Below are 17,355 nucleotides of genomic sequence, written 5' to 3' on the forward strand. Positions count from 1 at the left end.
TATGCGGTTTCCTTTTGTAAAAGACATTGCCCTTCAAAAACCAGTTCGCTCTTTAGCTTGACATGCTAACTTGTTAGCCTGGCGAAATTTTCTTTTGGGGGTTTTACCGTTGTGAACTTAATGTTGTATTTCCAAATGACAATTACACCACCCCTCGATAACGCTCATCCTTAGTCGCTTGACAGACAATTCAAACTTACTTTCCCAATAAAAAGTGAAAAAGACTGTAGAAGAACTATGAGCCCCACTATGAATCTTTAGCTAAAAGTCAACTTGAATTAACATTTAGACTCTGTCGAGTCACTGGTCACCTACAGTAACTACGTGTTTTACTAGCTTATATCTGACATTAGTATTTACTTGACTGTACAACAGTGTGAGGTGGCTCTCTAGTCCCGCCAGTCCTTAATCATGTGATGTAAACACTTTATCCCATCATGTGGACCTAGAAGGACTTGTGATGCTTTCCGAGGTCAGAAGAAGGACATGCAATCGACTGGAAGTTGTGATTATGTTTTCACTTGGCGAGACAACGGTCAAAATGTTTTGTACTCTCAACATTAAGTTAGAACTCTGCTCAATCGGCTGACGACGTGCCGATGTTAAATTGATATCTTTTTCGCTTTTGTTTTCACACTAAATGTCTTTTTTCAGTCTAGTTTTGATTAATGGTAACATTTAAATTACGGATGGAATGCTTTTGTCAGCATGTGATTTTGCTCTTCAAGAATTCCAGGTCCCAGTCTTTGAATTATCACGCCCCCCCTCTTTTTTTTTAGCACATAGTAGGGGGTGAGGGCTCTCCACAGTCTTGAGCTCATGTTCATTCATGCATCATCTCATTAATCTCATTCTGACATGAAGGATGAAATCTAATACTGCACTTCTCTGTTCCACCATGAGAGATTAAATTTCTCACCTCCCAGCGTTTCAATTAGACAACGATTATCCGATTCCTACTCCCTCATCGGCTGACCGATGGAGCTTCAACCTGGACCTGGTCAAGTGGAGAGAGTGCCTTGGCTAGAGATTGCACTTCACATTTTACAATCAAGTATAGACACCCGTCTTTTGTGAAAAACAAAACAAAACTGTCCATGTTCAATGTCTGAGTGTCTCCTGGCAGAGCGAGCCCTGGGATGAGAACTGGTCTCTGGCTGAGCCTTGACCAAAGACTGCATTTCTACGGTTTAAGAAGCCCGCGTTGTCTAAACAGTGGTCTCATACTCCAGCACCTCTTTGCTGCCCATCATGCTACTCCGGTATTGTATCCTGGGGCTGGATGCTGACGTGGTCTCCAGAAGTAAGATGGTCTTGCGAAGGCGACGGTCAATGAAGTGGGCATCCCAGGCCGGATACCTCTTCCTTGGGAGGTCGATCCGGATCACAGGGCCCTCTTGTGAGGAGGAGGTCCTGTGGAGGAGCGCCGGGGAGGACGAAGGGGACGGACGCACCTGGAAAACCGGCAGGCAACTGTCCCGATCCCTGTCCCTATCCGGATCCCCGGGAACCGTGTCTCCCGTGTCTTTAGTCCTGGGAAGAGTCCTGGGAGGACTGGTGATGACCATGTCTGTTTGCGAGCCTTGGGATGGAGTGAGACAAGCGTCGATCACACCCACCACGCCGCTTGCGCTCACTATCCCCTCATCCACGCACCCTCCCCAATTTGTGCCCAGCACTGGCCCGTCAGGATGCAGCCAGCAGTAGTAGACCAACATGAAGAAAGTACCCAAGGCGAAGCTGCAGGCCACCAGGCACACCACCACCAGAGCGTACGAGTCGGAGGTGTGAGGGCCACGGTATGTGTACCAGGCGGCCGTCAGGGCGACGTTTTCCGCCAGCGTTACCGTGTAGTAGACAGTCATGCGGAGGCGACTGGGCCCCTCCTTGACGTTGAACCAGCAGAAGATGTAGATGATGCCCACCACCATGTTGTAGATGATCTCCTCCCACTTGGACATACAGAAGTCAGTCTCACCTTGGATTATCCAGAATGTCATTACACACCTGAAAGACAAAAGCATATAAAGTAAAAGAGCAACAAATCCCAACATTGCTGAGCATGTGATTTCCTCCAATGTCTGTCATTGCACATTTCCTGGATTAACACTTTCAAGGCGGGTTCGCTGTGTTGTGTGGCACACCAGTGACTGACGATGAATATTCCAAAATAGAGTTGGAAGACGGAGGCAAAGAGGGCAAAGGCTACGGTCCTGGCCCCGATGGTGAACAGGTGCCAGAGGATCTGGGCGATGACGGCCTTGTAGGACATGGGCAGCTTGTCATCACGCGAATCCCTCAGAACCTTCTGGTAGGATGCAATCATCCAGGCCAGCGACACCAGAGAGGCCGAGGCCGATAGACCTGCACACAGACAACAGGCCACCAATTCATAGAACTTTCTAAAAAGAATTTTCTATCGCCGTCGCTTCTTGATGACTCTCGTGAGTCAAGAACCACCTGCGTTTCCCTCACCTTGCAGCGGGAGGACGGCGTTTCCATGGATCATGATGCTTAGCTGAAGGACAAGCTGCGGCGCCGACTTGAGGAATGCCTCCAGGAGACGAAGCATGGTTATGTCGGCGCTCTCAAACATTAGCCGCCAGTGGAAACGGTTGTGGGAACCGTCACCGTGCCAGCGACTCTGAGCGCCCAAGAAGAGCGCGTGGATATACCTGAAGAAGAGGGAAGGGCTATGGGTAATTGCTCCGTTGCAAAAACGTTTGAAGATCCTGTGATGTATAACTTTTTTTTTTTTTAGCATCCTGCTGTGGCTTTTTGTGAGCCCGACTAAATGAAGGTGAAGAATTACCTTGTACGTGTGCTCTGTTTTTTTGTGATTCACTTTGATTGGCACATGGATATTTTTCTGTCTCTGCATGTCAGAGAGCCAGGGAGAGTGAGCGAGAAAGAAGAATACACAAGTGCGCCGAGTTAGGACTTGAAGTACAAAATTAGGATGAGAGATTGAGGAGGAAAATCAGAACAGCGCCGGAAGAGAGGAGGAAGAAACAGTAAAGTAGAGGAGACAAAACAAGACTAGGAAAGGTGAGGGAGACAGAAGAATGAAGAAAAATGGATGAGAAATTGATGTGGATGGGAGCAAGAGAAACAACATAACAAAACAACAGCAGAAGGAATGAAGATGTAGCTGAGGAAGAGAGGGAAGGGGATCAGGGAATTGCTGAAGAGAGAGCAAACAGGAGAAGTGGGAGGAGAAGGCCAACAGAAGATATGAGAAAAACAATTCATGAATGAAAAATAGACCAAACAAAATTGGAAGTCAGGAAACAGAAAGAGAAGAGAAGCAGGACCAGGGTAAAAAAATGAGGTGGAAGAGAGGAAATGGGAGCAGGAGAGGAAATAATACTAAGATAACAAAAACATGAAACAAAAATAATACGGTAAACTAAGAAAGGAGACGTGGAAATGAGAACATGAGGGGAGAAAGAGAAGTAAGTCAGGACAGGAGGAGAAATAATAGGGATTTGCTACCATGACAACAGTATGTATGCACTTCTCTTTCTGTGTCATTTGCAAAAAAGTAATCCTTCTGTTCCTTTGATGACCTTTCCTGTGACAGACACAAAGCCCACCATCTATCTACTGTGAGCTTGAGCTAGCTAGCTTTCTTGCTAGCTAAATAACCATTCACGCATTACATTCACACCATAGGGACAGTTTAGTTTTCCAATAAAGCCAACGTGGATGTTTTGGGGAATGTGGGAGATCGGAATATTTGGGAAAGGACGAAATGGGGAGGAAATAGACATGAAGGAATGAAAGTAGGAAGGGGAAGACGGCTCAGCTGACACTGATCCATCACAGTTTATGAAGCACTTCTAGGTGAGGATGAATGGATGGATGGAAGAAGGATAGAAATGAATGATAATGGGCTCATAAAAGTGACGAATGGCGGGAGTCGTATCCTTTTTCTCTTTCTACTTTTCAGCACTTTCCTTGCTTCCATTCCTCCACGTGCCAGGGACATCTGATGATTTAAGGAAACAATTCCGTCTCCATTTGAAGGAAGGAACCTTAGGCTTGTAATACCATTTGAGTCCATGCGAGGCATTGGCGAGTCAAATTATCAGACGTCGACACTTTCAATCAGGGTTGATGCGGATTAGTCCATATGTTCTCACGCAAGAACCCTTTTCTATACCACTCGTTCAGGGTTGCACTAGCCCAGTAAACTTCAGCTTTGCTCAATTGTAAACATTTTATATTTCTGCTTTTGAGCTTGATAAACCTTTGAATTTTAGGCCAAGCACTACATTTACCAGACCCGCTGCAATAAAATTTGTGGGTCAACACTTTCAGGATATTTCATCACAGCAGCACAGCAAAGCACAATGCCCGGCTTGTCTTCCTTCATCTAGGCGGCACAAAAGATTCCAGATGTCATTCCCGACATTGTTTTTCTCTGGACTATTGTATGCTTCCAACTTGGGAGTAGTTTGGGGAAGGCCCTGTTGATCTTTCAATTCGATAAGGATTTTGATTTCCTTTTGGTGTCTAGCCGTTTCTCAATGACTCGCACACTATTGAGGATCCGGATTTTTTAAATGAATAAATTATTAAATTCACAATAATAGTTTCTTCAAACTTCAAGGATCCAAGCACAATAAGCTGTTTGCCAGTGGCAGGGAAGATTTTTTTATTTTTTATTGGCACAACCCGCATACTCTTTACAAACGTGGCCCTATTTAAAAGGGAAATTAACAGGCTTTCCACCAGAATAAGACTTTTTTTTTTTTTGCCAAGAATCATAATCCTAACTGATGTACTAAGTAATATTACATTAAAATATTTTATTAATATGCACACGCTGCACATCCTTTTCAACACGTTCATTATACACAAGTGCACATTTGTATTTTTGGCCCCTGAGGTTGACAACCCAGCCAAAACAAAATCAATTAAATCATCCTGTGTGTCTGTGTGTGTGTGTGTTTGTGCATGGTGTGGGGACCCACTGTCCGACACGGTCTAGCTTTTCCCAACATATCGCTGCCATGGTTACGCGGCGGCATGAACCACCGCCAAAATAGTTGTATGAGTATCCACACTGCTGATCTGTCTCTATCTTTCATGCACACACATGCACACACACACACACACACACACACACACACACACACACACACACACACACACACACACACACACACACACACACACACACACACACGCACGCATACTATAAATATCCATGTGCCACTCAAAGTGAATCAGTTGTCTATCCCCAAGCTGCTGTCCCACATAGCCACTCAAGTGAGCTGTTGTGTGTGTGCGTGCACGCGCATCTTTGCCAGTGAGTGCTATTTTGAGCCAAGTGTTTGAAATCCAGGGAGAAGCAAGTGCTGTGTATGTGTGTGTTGTTTTTGCAGTATAAACACGGCGTCCCCTGCTAGTGATGCAGGCATCCCTCAGGCCAATCAGAGCAGGGAAAACAAATGCAGTGCCACCCCTCAGGCTAGTCACTGAAGAAAGTTTCAATTGTGGAGTTTGAAAGGATGTGAATCAAAATAAGGACAGTTATGGTGGCATCCTGTTATGGAATGTGCAACAATGCCAAAGATGATAACGAAACTGCGGAATGTATAATGTTGAACGGCCAATGTGAAATTGTGGCAAACGTTACGCAAAATCTCTGCCCATATTTAAACCTGACATGACCAGAGAGCTTTTTGAGAGCTCAGTTCATTAAAGAATTGGCTTTACTTCTGTTTTTCGCTTCCAGTCAATTGTAGGCTAGCTTAGCAATTAGCATGACTTATACATCTTTCTTTGTGGTCCTCTCAAGAGAATACTTATATAAGATAAGACAAGATAAAAGATACTTATCAAAAGTGCAGATTTTTAACCACCATGGAGGTGATGATTCCTGACTTAATAGCAACTTTGCAACGTGTTTAGCCTCACTAGTTAGCCAGATAAATCCTGTTGCTAGCTAGACTAACTAAATAACACCAATCTTGCAAGAACCCAAATGGTACCAACGCAGTGGAATGACTCACATATTTTTTTCATTATTTTTTTTTTTTTAATGGTAAAAGCGAAACAATTATTTGCCTGCATTTACATCCAATTTTCTACTGTTCACATGAATCTTCACACTAGCATCGTCTGTGCTGCTGCTGAAAAGTGGCCAAATCACAGCGGGAACTAAACAGTCTCCCCATTAAAGTACAGAATGAGATTTTCACCCACAGATAAAAGGAAGGTTGGAGACAGGATGGGAGCAGGAAGCGGAGGATGTGCTGTTTCTAATTTGGGAGGTGAAATGAAAAACATTGGATCATTTGGACAAACAGGTAAAGACAAAAAAAAAAAAAAAAACGACAACGTGAAAAGAGGAATCTAAAGCGGAAAGATGGTTGATGATGATTGCGGGAAGCGCTGGAAAATGGGCTCGGATTTTATTTCATTTGTTGCCACTTCAACACAAGAGTGTGCACGAGTCTGCAGCTGTTGCTCCATTAATGTCTTTATGGCAACTGTGAATGATTTTAATGAGGAATTGACATTAAGATATCAGTGTGTGTGTGTGTGTGTGTGTGTGTGTGTGTGTGTGTGTGTGTGTGTGTGTGTGTGTGTGTGTGTGTGTGTATTTCGGTAAACTACATGAGGCAAAATAGAGGCAAGTTGATGAAGACGATCACAGGAGACCAGAATGTAGCACAATTAACTGTGCAAGAAGTACATTTTATATTTGGAAAATAAAACTCCAAGTACTTAATGACTTAAAGGTCCGGATTGTTCATCGACCATTGAAGTTTATTTAAAGCTTTACACTTAAAGACGGTCCATTAAACATCATTTCAATAAAGGCTTGCACTGTGCCCTGCTAGCCACTGCGCCATCAAGCACAGGGGTGGCCAAACAGTCGGTGGCTAAGAGCCGCCATTTTTACTGTTACTGCAAAAAGCCACTTCATATGGGCAGACATAAACTGCTCTCATCCTTTAAGTCTAGAAAGACTTATAAAAACAACTATCATCTATGTTACTTAAATAATGAACAGGCTTAATTATGTTATTGGCTTGGTCATTTTCTGACCAGTTTGGGGAAGAAAGAAAAATAATAATAAAAAAAAAAAAAAATCACACTTAACATACCCTAAAAATTACTCAAGATCTTTCAGAGACATCTGATAATTGGCTAAGCTGACTTTGGACAGGAAAGGTAAAGAGGACTCCAGATTGTTATGCGTGTAAGCTGGTGGCAGTTCAAGGTACTTATCTTCCAGGGTGCAGGGAAAAACTAATGCTGACTCCGCACACGTTATGCTGATAATAGCGTTCTTAACACCCAGACTGAGTTCTACGCTTGTTCGCATCAAGAAAAACTTGCACCTGGATGACGACATTCTGCAAAGACTTGAGGAGTAGGAAGAAGAACGTTGACATAAGAGCATGATGCAAAGACAGGAAAAAGCAGCGAGCTAATGCAGAAGAGTTGTCAGTACGACAAAGCAGGTAGATCCACCATAGCAGGAGTTTTAGCGTTTCCTGAGACGTTTTCCAAAAAAATGGGAACAGGTGACAAGGGTGGTTTGATGATGTAAATGTCAGAGTGAGCAATTGGGGCAGAGGCTCAGATCAGAGAACTTTCCCAGGGTGACTCTTGGGCTTTCATCATCACAATATTCTCTGGGAATGAGGCGTGATGTCCCTTTTGTGCAACCTGTGCAGTACATTTAAGATTCAATGCCTGAGCGTATAATCTTCTGAACGCGTGGTGTTATGAGTTGAAGACAGTCAAGACGGGTTCTTTTGTAATCATTCGTACTCGCCGTCTATTCAAGTTGTCACAGATTTTCCTTCCAGGTTGTTGGTAGACGATGAATGTTTTTCTTTCTTTATATTTCGTCATATTTACTAAATTGCAAGCTTATTGTTGACAATGTTTTCATTTAGTGTTCAACATAACTAAGATTGTCGACCTTCAGCAACTCCAGAATGATGAATGGGCAAAATTTGAAATTTGTTGAAAGGAGTTCAGGGCACTTTCAGAACATTTGGAAAAGTACGCAAAGAAAAATGAGCCAAAATATTCATCTGAAAAATGAAAACTGCCATTATTTGTCATAGACATTCATTTTCATAACTTCAAAAAAGATGCGACCTTGGCCTTTAGACTGCCGTTGGTTGCCCTTAGTTACAGGCTGCAGGTTGCTCGCTCTTCACACTTACTGCTTCACGTCCTTCTTTCCGTAAAGGATTTGGGGGAAATTCATTATTTCCGCTTCAATTATCTCGTTATCGCTTCAACTTTTCCGCCCTTGTTTCCTTGTCCCGCCAGCCATCTTTTCCTCGAATTCCCTTCTTCATCCTGAATCTAAAATGACTCATTTTAAATGTTTCTCATTTCCACTTTCCTTCTCTTCTGCTCCCCCCCCCCCCCCCCACGCCCCCCCACCCCGCCTTGCTATCTTAATTGCGCTGCATGCTGGAGAAGATGGCGTGGCCGGACTGCCTGCTGCTTGTATTCTCAGCGTTCATTCTTATTTGTGACGAGCAGAAGAGAGAACAAGAAAGTCTTTTGTTTCGCTTTGACAGAACAGAAAGGAAGTAAAAAAAAAAAAAAAAAAACGTTTTTCATTCCCCCCGCTTTCATTGGTGCAGTGACGCATTCTTCCACATTGGGTTGATTATTAGAGACAAAACGTAATGGCGTTTTACAACAAAGCCTGTCAAATAAAAGGCTAGCGCTTCATATCATACTTCATGGAACCAGGCCGGCGTTGAACTCGCTTGGAGTTGTTGCCAATGTATTTAGAATGGTGAGGTGGGACTCATAGGTAACAAACTACTACAACAGAGCACATAAAATAACATGTATGTTTTTTGGAAAATCTATGAAAACTCCACAATGGAGGCCGGAATGCAAACCTGGGAACAATTAATTTGAGTTCAATGTATTTGTGTAACAAACAAAATCATAACTAACTTTTTAAATCGAGGTCAAACGCTACTTGTTCACCAATAACCCTAACCCTAGTTTGAAACCCTAACTTTATTTTGAAACCCTATCTTGAAACCCTAACACCTAACCCTAGTTTGAAGCCCTAACTTTAGGTTGAAACACTCCTTAGAAACCTTAAAGCTCGTTTAAAACCATAACCCTAGATTGAAAAGCTAACTTTAGTTTGAACAGTACTGTGATATTTAACCAATAACCCTACCTCAACACTTAACACTAAAAACCCTAACTCAACCCTAACCCTAGTTTGAAACCCTAACTTTATCCACAAAATTATAGTGAACTGGATAAAGTTGATGTTTCATGGTTGAAAAGGTGAACCTGTGTAATAAGATTTCCATTTCAAAATAAATCTAAGACTGTGTCATGATGCTTTATGAGTGGATCTACAGTGAGGATAACGCAATGTGTTTATAAAATGTGTAGGAGTGGGTAACGCCACGAAAACATTCAATGAAGTGTGATGGATAAAAGAGTGCCCTTTAAAGTTTAGCTTGCGGCAAACAGCCTCGGCGAGCCGAGCGAAAGCAAAAGCTCAACAAGCTTGGTGATTGATTGTTCAGGCCCGGTGCTCGTAGAATTTCATCTGTCACCAGGATCGGGGGCGGGCTCGGTCCAATATGAACATCCATCAAACAGAAACATCAAAATGGCTGAAATAAATGCACCAAAACAAGACAAATATTCCTGCATTGTCCACTTGTGTAACTTGGCACTCTAAAAAATGGCCGTAGATGGCACTGGGGACGGGGGAGGACACGTCCCCCTAAATTTCAAAAAGACCACGATCCACCGCCCCCCCCCCCCCCCCTCCATCATGTAAGGCGACAAAAATGTTCTTCCTCCATTGGTATGATCCGTCCGTCCATCCATCCATATTCAACGTTTTCTGTCTGTATTTGACATGTTAGAACAAGCATCACAGGTCATGCGTTAACACTATTAAAATATTGGTGAATATTTCAATAAAACCACTTGAATATTAACACATTCATTTACACATGCAGAATATTAATGTGTGTATTTATAATGCTCAAACAGTGCACATTTACAGCTGTGTGTATGTATGCGCTAGAGTGTGTGTGTGTGTGTGTGCGCTACATTTTGTGTAGTTCTCAGCATGTTTTTTGAAATTTATTTACACAAGCTGCATCAAGGTCACATGGGGTTTGTAACCAAAAAAAAATAATAATCTTTGTCCCTGTAGGATGTTGTTCAAAATCAATGAGGAGCTAACACTGATAAAGATTAATGCAGCGGAATGAGTAATGTTGATCACTGGCGAGGCTGTGCACTTCCGACCATGCAGGATATGTGTGTTATGTCATGCATGATATCACCCCAGTGTACGTTTATTTGAAATTTATTCCACATTTAAAACGGTAAGACGCCAGCAACACACGTTCCATCCATTGTCTGAAGTTTAATTTTCCATTTCGGTCTCAATGTTCAATATTGTTTTCTGACAATGAAAAAGAAATTGGCCAATTTTGGCCTCCTCTTAAGCATCAACTCACTGCGTTAACATTTGATAGAGCAAACAAGGTGAGAAGGTAAAAGTCTTTTTTTCATCTCTTAAAACAGCGTTAGGGGTTGAAGTAGTAGCTTAGAGGCATCACAGAGCTTTTCGGATTGTGTGGGTTAAGAACGGTTCATCTCATAAAAGCTGCAGAGAATTACAGCTGATTTCCTTCACTCTGCCTTTAATGGGCTCCAAAAACCATTACAGTCCATTCAACAGCAAAATAGTTTAAGAGCAGTTTGCCTCTCAAACTGCATCAGCGGATTAAGATTTCATTTACACGCTAACTTGGAGCAATTCTGACAGAGCGCTTCATTTGGGGCAAAAAAGGCTGTAAAACGTGTTGAACTTTGAGCTCCCTGAGGAGTAGCAGGCAACTTATTCCGGATGCATCCAAAGCTTCAAATAGACACGACCGTTTGGTGGAGATGACCTCGGCGTTTGGTTTGGGCTCCACTGAGCTACATTTTAGCTTTGAATGCTTTACTCTATACGATGGTGGCTGGGGTTCTGAATCAAAAAAATGTCATGTTCCTCCAATTTTTACTCTCGCAGACATGAATATCATGAAGGCTGAGCTAGGATTCGCTGGTGCAATAAAAGCGTTCTCTTCAGGAGCAGTGGTTACTCCAGATATTGAAATGTTGTTTTCTATGAATGAATTTTATTGTCAAAGTTGCGCTTCAGACATGAGTATGTCTTGCCATACGCTGTCATCCACTAGTCAGCTGCTTTTCCAAGTGCACAAAAAAAAAAAAAGAAATAAAGTCAAAGTGCAATGCAACAGTGCGCATGGCTGGAGTTTTCTTTTTTTGGCCTATTTTGATAGACAGGTAGAATTGGGGGGGTAATGGTGCGTTTGCACCTTTTGTGGGCCGGGAGCACTTTTTTTTCCCAGCCAATCCTAGCTGGAGACAAAATACGCGTATGTGGCGCTTGACATTGCAGAAACAGAAATAGACTCGTTGGGGTTAACATGAATTTCAGTTGTCTTAACGGGAGCTCACTTTATTCCCCAGACACTGAGTTCTGCTTCAGCAAGAAGACAGGCATGGAAGGCTTTACGCTCTTCTCCGAGATCCAGCCAAGTGTTACACACGCGCACTCGCCAGCGAGATTCAGCCCGATGTTAAGCATCGATTTGCTGGTGAGATGACAGAGGCAGAGGTTCTGCTCAGGTAAGAAATGCCGGACTTGCCGAGCACAATATAAGAAAGGGACAGAGGCTGGCTTCTCTTAGCTAACGTGTAAAGCACAATTATACATTTCATTCTATGTGATTTCTTCTCAAATCCAAAATTGACCCATGCTTGGATTTAGGCGTGGAGAACCTAAAACAGTGAGACCTACAAGTAGCATGTTCAACACACAAACATTTGATTGACAGCTCCCAAGAGGGCTGCTGTGAATTATTCAGTAGCGGCTGACAGACAAACATCAGACAGGCAGGTGGCTGCGGACCAGCAACACTTTCCCCGCAGGCATATTTTTATTCATAATCAATAACTCTATTGAGTCTCCGTGAATTCGCCCACCGCCATTACAAGGTTCAAGAAAGAAACCCCCTTTAAAGACACACTGTTGCTTGTACTCCTTCTGCTTTAGGAGCTCATTAGTATCAACTGCAGGAATCTCTCAAGGGTTAAAATGGCAACAGTAAATCCCAGAAGGCCAAGTTGCTATGAGACGACGTGGCACGGCAGTTAACTTATAAAACTGATTCGTCAACTACAACGAACTGAAGTGATCACAAATTAGGGAGCTTGAATTCAATTAATTATGCCGTCATGTTGCTAGCATCGGGTGGCTAGTAGCGAGCTGCTAAGCACACTTACAGGCTGGGAAGAGCCATGGGACTTTTTTTCATGGAGTATAATAGGCAAAAATGGCTCATCTTTGCTGACAGCCTGACACAGTTGCAGTTCCAACTGATGATGATTGTTTTTAAACAAACCAGGCTTACTCAGAACGGATATTTTTGCTGGCAAAATTGCTACTGTGGTTCTGACGTCACTTTTCAGAGACAATAATCTCACTTACTAATGTTTCTAGAGAAGAAAATACTGTTTACTGCTTTGCTAAATGAAAAAATGAAAACTAGTTAGTTGTTCATTTTAAAATGTAATGTGATTTTCCCTCTTGTATTCATAATTGTTCTTAAACCCAGCAAAAATATATATATATATATTTTATTTTTATCCTAATATAAACCAGAATTATCAGTCAGTTATCCGAAAACTAAAATATTTGAAAAGACGCGGCCCAAAATGTAACTTTGATAACAAGTGATGATGTTCACGGTGATGCTGCAGGCATTTTAATGATAGTCCGATTATTTCACATGACTTACATCATACGGGACTCGTGCCAGATGTGTTTGAATCACTAAGTTTTCTTTTTACTTGAACTGCGCTTCACTTCGGTCAACTTGTCAACAAATTGCCGCTGTCGGATTTATTATAACTTAAACTGTATGGGCCCAAGAGCAAAATTTTAATTTGACCAGAAGTCTGATTATTAATAATTGCAAAAACTGAGGTGGTCTGCCTGCAGGCTTTTTTTTGGAGACAACCGCTACACCGCTAGACAAGCTAGGGCATTGTGGTGTCATACAATTGGTGAGACTGAAATGGAAATATCTCATTCACTAAAGGCAAAATGAGGTGTGACCACTTAGCATGCAAGGATGTTACTGCCATAATTAACCGCTGTCGACGGGCGAGACGAAAGTTAAGCAGAATACTCCAGGCTCAATTACATTTGCTGCACTGAAAAACCCCCACAAAAGAATAACAACAAATGTCAAAACCACCAGCTAAGCCATCTTATTTCACAAGTCCAAGACACTTTTTATTTTAACAAAAAAAAGTGTCTTAAATTCATCAAAACCGAAGATACCACTTCTGCTACTTGCTTATTCATTTAATGGCATCAAGTTCTTGTTGCCAGTGGCAGCCACTTTTAACAGCATCCAATTTACAGGCTGGTAAAATTCAAATTAAATGCAAGGGCAATAACACACACGCACACAAACGCACAATCAAGCTGGCAGTGTTCCACTCAAAGCCATTGGTCCGCTTGGAATGGGTCCAGACAGTTCAACGCTCTCTGGGATCGATTGATTTGGTTTGGAGCAGAGAGGAACTGATCGAATTGTCTGAAAATTTACATCATGAACAATCACGAGGGCCTCATTTATCTTAATTTGTCATCGTCCTTGGCCATGATTCCCTCGGTATGATTTGCTATGGTCACAATGTATCCCCCTTCAGTGATAGTCTGCATTCTCTTCTGCACAAGTGTAGAGTTCAAATGCAAGAGCAGACATCTCAATTTTTTGTTGATATCGATGCTGTGACAGGCTGGTTGACTCTTGAACGGCAGAGCCAGGGCCAGAGTGGGACTCATTCTCAGCCCGGGAGTTTCAGAGCTCAAACTGGCCCACTTTTGTTCACATAAAGAAGATGAAGCTACACAATTTTACACTTATTAGTGTATCAATATAAAAACACACTTCCCTCCGATGAGCTTCATTTTGCATTTGAGCAAAAATCAAATTTATAAATGAATGTGCATAAAAGATCATGGTCAGTGTTTATTTGAGCAAGTATAAGAGCATAAATAGTTGAAAAAGGATATAAAGGGACTAATTGGCAATTATATGAGACAAGACATTTTCCACTTAACTTGTTAAGTGGAAAATGTCTTCACCAAGCTCTGTCAAGCCAGCAATATTACGGAAGCTAACACGTCACTTCCTGTTCGTGCCCCTACTTTGAAACCTTTTCACAAGAAATATCAGAACATACCCAAAAGTGAAGTCAAATTTCCCATCTCTGGTGTAATTTGCCAGAAATAGCATATTACCAAATGGCACAATTTTAATCGAAATGGCACGTAAACACTTAAAATTGACATAAGCTTGTCAAGTTGCCAGTTAGTACAGATTGGAAGACAATTATTCAAGAGGAAATCATCAATTTTGATTGACACTGTCAGGTGGAAATTCATATAACCTTGGTTGAACTTTGCAGAGGTGCACAACAAACAGCATCATCTCACTCATATTTTGGCTAACGGAGCACGTTGTTTAAGCACAAGATTGTCATCAGCCGCTTTATTCTTAATGTGCATCTCTCAGCATGTTAGTGTGGATTATTAATGCACTTTATTACCGTCTCTGCATGTAATTATGTAAAATCCCACATGCTCTCTTTCAAAATTAGCTGGCGTAAAGTGAATCGCAAAGTTTAATACTGCGGTGCGGCCACTCATCTCTCACCTCATTTTATTCAGTACACAAATATTTCTGTTGAAAAATCATTTGTATTTGACACAGTATAAAACTATTAAGTTGAATGTGTAGTCATTTATTTTCATAGCTTTATAGTCCCTGGCAGCAGAACATCTTGCCTCCACTAGAACAATATTAATGACGGCATACCTGGAATATTTTTTGACAGGTGACTCGGGAAGATTTGAAAAAATCATTTTATTTACTGCTTCAAGACAACAATACCTGCTAAGCCACCGCCCGCCCCTCCCATCCGACTAATTGTCTGCATACTCACACGGAACAGAGCCACATTTTCTGTCGCGTTGTGCTACTTTAAATTGGGATTATTTCTCAAAAGCTTGTTAAGAGCTCTTGTTTTGAATCTCTGCCACTATTTTCGTGCACGTACACATGGGTGGAGTTTTCTTTCTTTTGGTATATTCATAGATGGGCTCAGATAAGTCGCCTGTGATCCTTCTGTATTCGAGTTTGCATATTTACTTTGTGTAAAAGGCATTGTGTGTATGAATTTTAGGTTTACTGAAGACTCATGTGAACAGTTGTTTGTCTTTGTATCCTTGGTTGAGGTCTCCCCTTAGCTGAGTATGGCATCAATGTTAATTACTGTGATTTGATTCTTTGTACTACTACTACTTTGGTGCCCCCGAGCTACTTTGCATGAACCTGCACTGATTGCAAATGTCAACTTCTGGCAGTATGTGGAGACTAAATGATAATAACGGTGGCACTGTGTTGTTTATATACTGAATTTATCTTCCACTACCTTTGCGAGTGGTTTTGCTAAATATTTGCACCAGTAAATTATTTTACTGTTAATTGTGTCAATGGGGGACAGTCTGTTGCACTGGCAGCTTGGAAATTTAAGAGTGTGTTTATACGACAATGGTCTAGTAAAATAGGGGACTGTTTTTACAGACTACAATGTTGTAAAAACAATACACATTCCCACGGAGCTGCAAACACTGACAAAACAACAATAATACACCTGCTGGGCCAGTAGTTGGCGACGTCACCTTGTAAAGAAACACAACACACTTGCACACCAATTGTGATCGGACCTAAAACGGTCGAAAGTGGGCTAGGTAACCGTTTACAAATAATCGAGCCAAATTTTGTATATATTATATAAATGGGCTGAAGTGTGGCGCTGAAGTTTTGACAGCAACAGATAATATTCATTCATTCATCTTCTCATTCATCCTCAAGTGCTTATCCTCACGAGGGTGGCGGGCATGCTGGAGCCGATTCCAGCAGTTTTAGGGCAGAAGGCAGGGTACACACTGAAATGGTTGCCTGCCAATCACAGGGCAGAAAAATAATGCCACTATTTCGGGAGCAGTTTGGAGCCCTGATTGCGGGCAATTAATTCATTTGAATTGGGAATTTGTTGAGCATGATTACAGAATGACTTAAGTTCGTAAGTCAAGGTATAACTGTGCATGTATATGACACACGCACGCGAACGCATCATAGGTGTGCGAAAGCAGACTGCAGACACGTGTGTGCATGAAATGACATTTATCTAAGCGCGCACACACAAACGCACGCTCACGAAAGCATGCACGCATGTCCTACCTCCACACTTGTCCCAGCTGTAAGGCGTGGAGCACCGTTTGAAAGACCCACATGCAGACCGTGCAACATCTCCGTGGTCGCCCACCCCTCTCGGTCGCTGCGGAGGCGCAGGAGGGCGCGGGGACGGGGGTCGCGTTCGCCGCGTTGCTTGCCGCCGCACCCGCGCCGCGCTGGTCGCTGTCCTTGGTTCTGACAGCGGCGTCGCTGGTTGCTTCGCTCGTCGTTCCCGCCGCTGCATCCGCGCCGCTCAGCTCGGAGTAGTCGTAGACGAACCACCTGAAACTGAGGACCTGCACGACGGCGGACGGCACCACGACGAAGACTAGCGTCAGGCCGAACCACCAGTAGTCGTCTCGCAGGTAGTAGTCGGCGGCCAGCCACAGGTCGGTGGCGCCGTCGGAGAAGAAGACGAGAAGGGCGCACAGTACCCAGCAGCAGTCCAGCAGCGTGTACGCCTGACCGCCCGCGGGGGCGCACCGGGGCCGGGCGGCGGCCGCGGTGGAGGCGGCGGGGGTGGCTTGGCCTGGTTCCGAGAGGCTCCTGGGCGGGTTGTCATCTTCCACAGCCACCGCTGCTCCATCAGACTTAGCGGCCATGTTGCTTGGGGTAGGAGAGAAAGACGGAAGAGGTGATGGAGGTGGGGAGGAGGAGGGAGAGGAGGGGTGACGTCATAAATAGCCTCATCAGCAGCCAATTAAGCGCCAAGCAGCATTTGGAACGTTCGTTAAAAGCCTGAGCGGCTTTCTGGATATTTGTCTCCAAAAATCAACGCAAAGCACATGCATGTGGCAGCAGATTCATTCTCGACGTCGTGGAGAATACAGGAGGGGATAGCAATGTCGCGGGACGCACGTGTATCTGAAAAGAAAAAGCACAAACCAAAATGATCAAGTCAAGAAATTGCATGCACGAACATGTTCAACAAAATGAAATATTACAACAAAGGTCAAACGCCGCCTACTGGACATGA

General features: G+C 43.1%; 1 protein-coding gene across 3 annotated transcripts; it reads right to left on the reverse strand.

Moving 5' to 3' along the window:
- Positions 1-1,208: 1,208 nt before the first annotated feature.
- LOC147061734 (XK-related protein 7-like) lies at positions 1,209-17,127 on the reverse strand. Of its 3 annotated transcripts, XM_085915054.1 has the most exons (5): positions 16,386-17,127; positions 2,476-2,675; positions 2,145-2,364; positions 1,655-2,007; positions 1,209-1,582 (listed from the first exon to the last, which is right to left on the reverse strand). In XM_085915054.1, exons 1-5 carry the CDS (start codon positions 16,979-16,981, stop codon positions 1,209-1,211), a joined length of 1,743 nt encoding a protein of 580 aa, XP_085771180.1. In that variant the 5' UTR covers positions 16,982-17,127. The 3 variants fall into 3 exon arrangements, with proteins under 3 accessions (XP_085771180.1, XP_085771177.1, XP_085771169.1); XM_085915051.1 differs by having other exon boundaries at positions 1,209-2,007; XM_085915043.1 differs by having other exon boundaries at positions 1,209-2,007; positions 2,458-2,675.
- Between the last annotated feature and the right edge of the window lie 228 nt (positions 17,128-17,355).

The sequence above is a fragment of the Syngnathus leptorhynchus genome, chromosome 1, assembly GCF_054491065.1.
Source record: "Syngnathus leptorhynchus isolate UIUO chromosome 1, UIUO_Slep, whole genome shotgun sequence".
Taxonomy (NCBI): domain Eukaryota; kingdom Metazoa; phylum Chordata; class Actinopteri; order Syngnathiformes; family Syngnathidae; genus Syngnathus; species Syngnathus leptorhynchus.

Excerpts from the sequence above, each read along its gene's own strand:
- LOC147061734 (XM_085915043.1), bottom strand. The coding sequence starts at position 16,981 with ATGGCCGCTAAGTCTGATGGAGCAGCGGTGGCTGTGGAAGATGACAAC. Across the intron at positions 2,676-16,385 it reads CAGCTGGGACAAGTGTGGAG|GTATATCCACGCGCTCTTCT; the intron begins GTAGGACATGCG and ends CCTCTTCTTCAG. Across the intron at positions 2,008-2,144 it reads ATATTCATCGTCAGTCACTG|GTGTGTAATGACATTCTGGA; the intron begins GTGTGCCACACA and ends TTTGTCTTTCAG.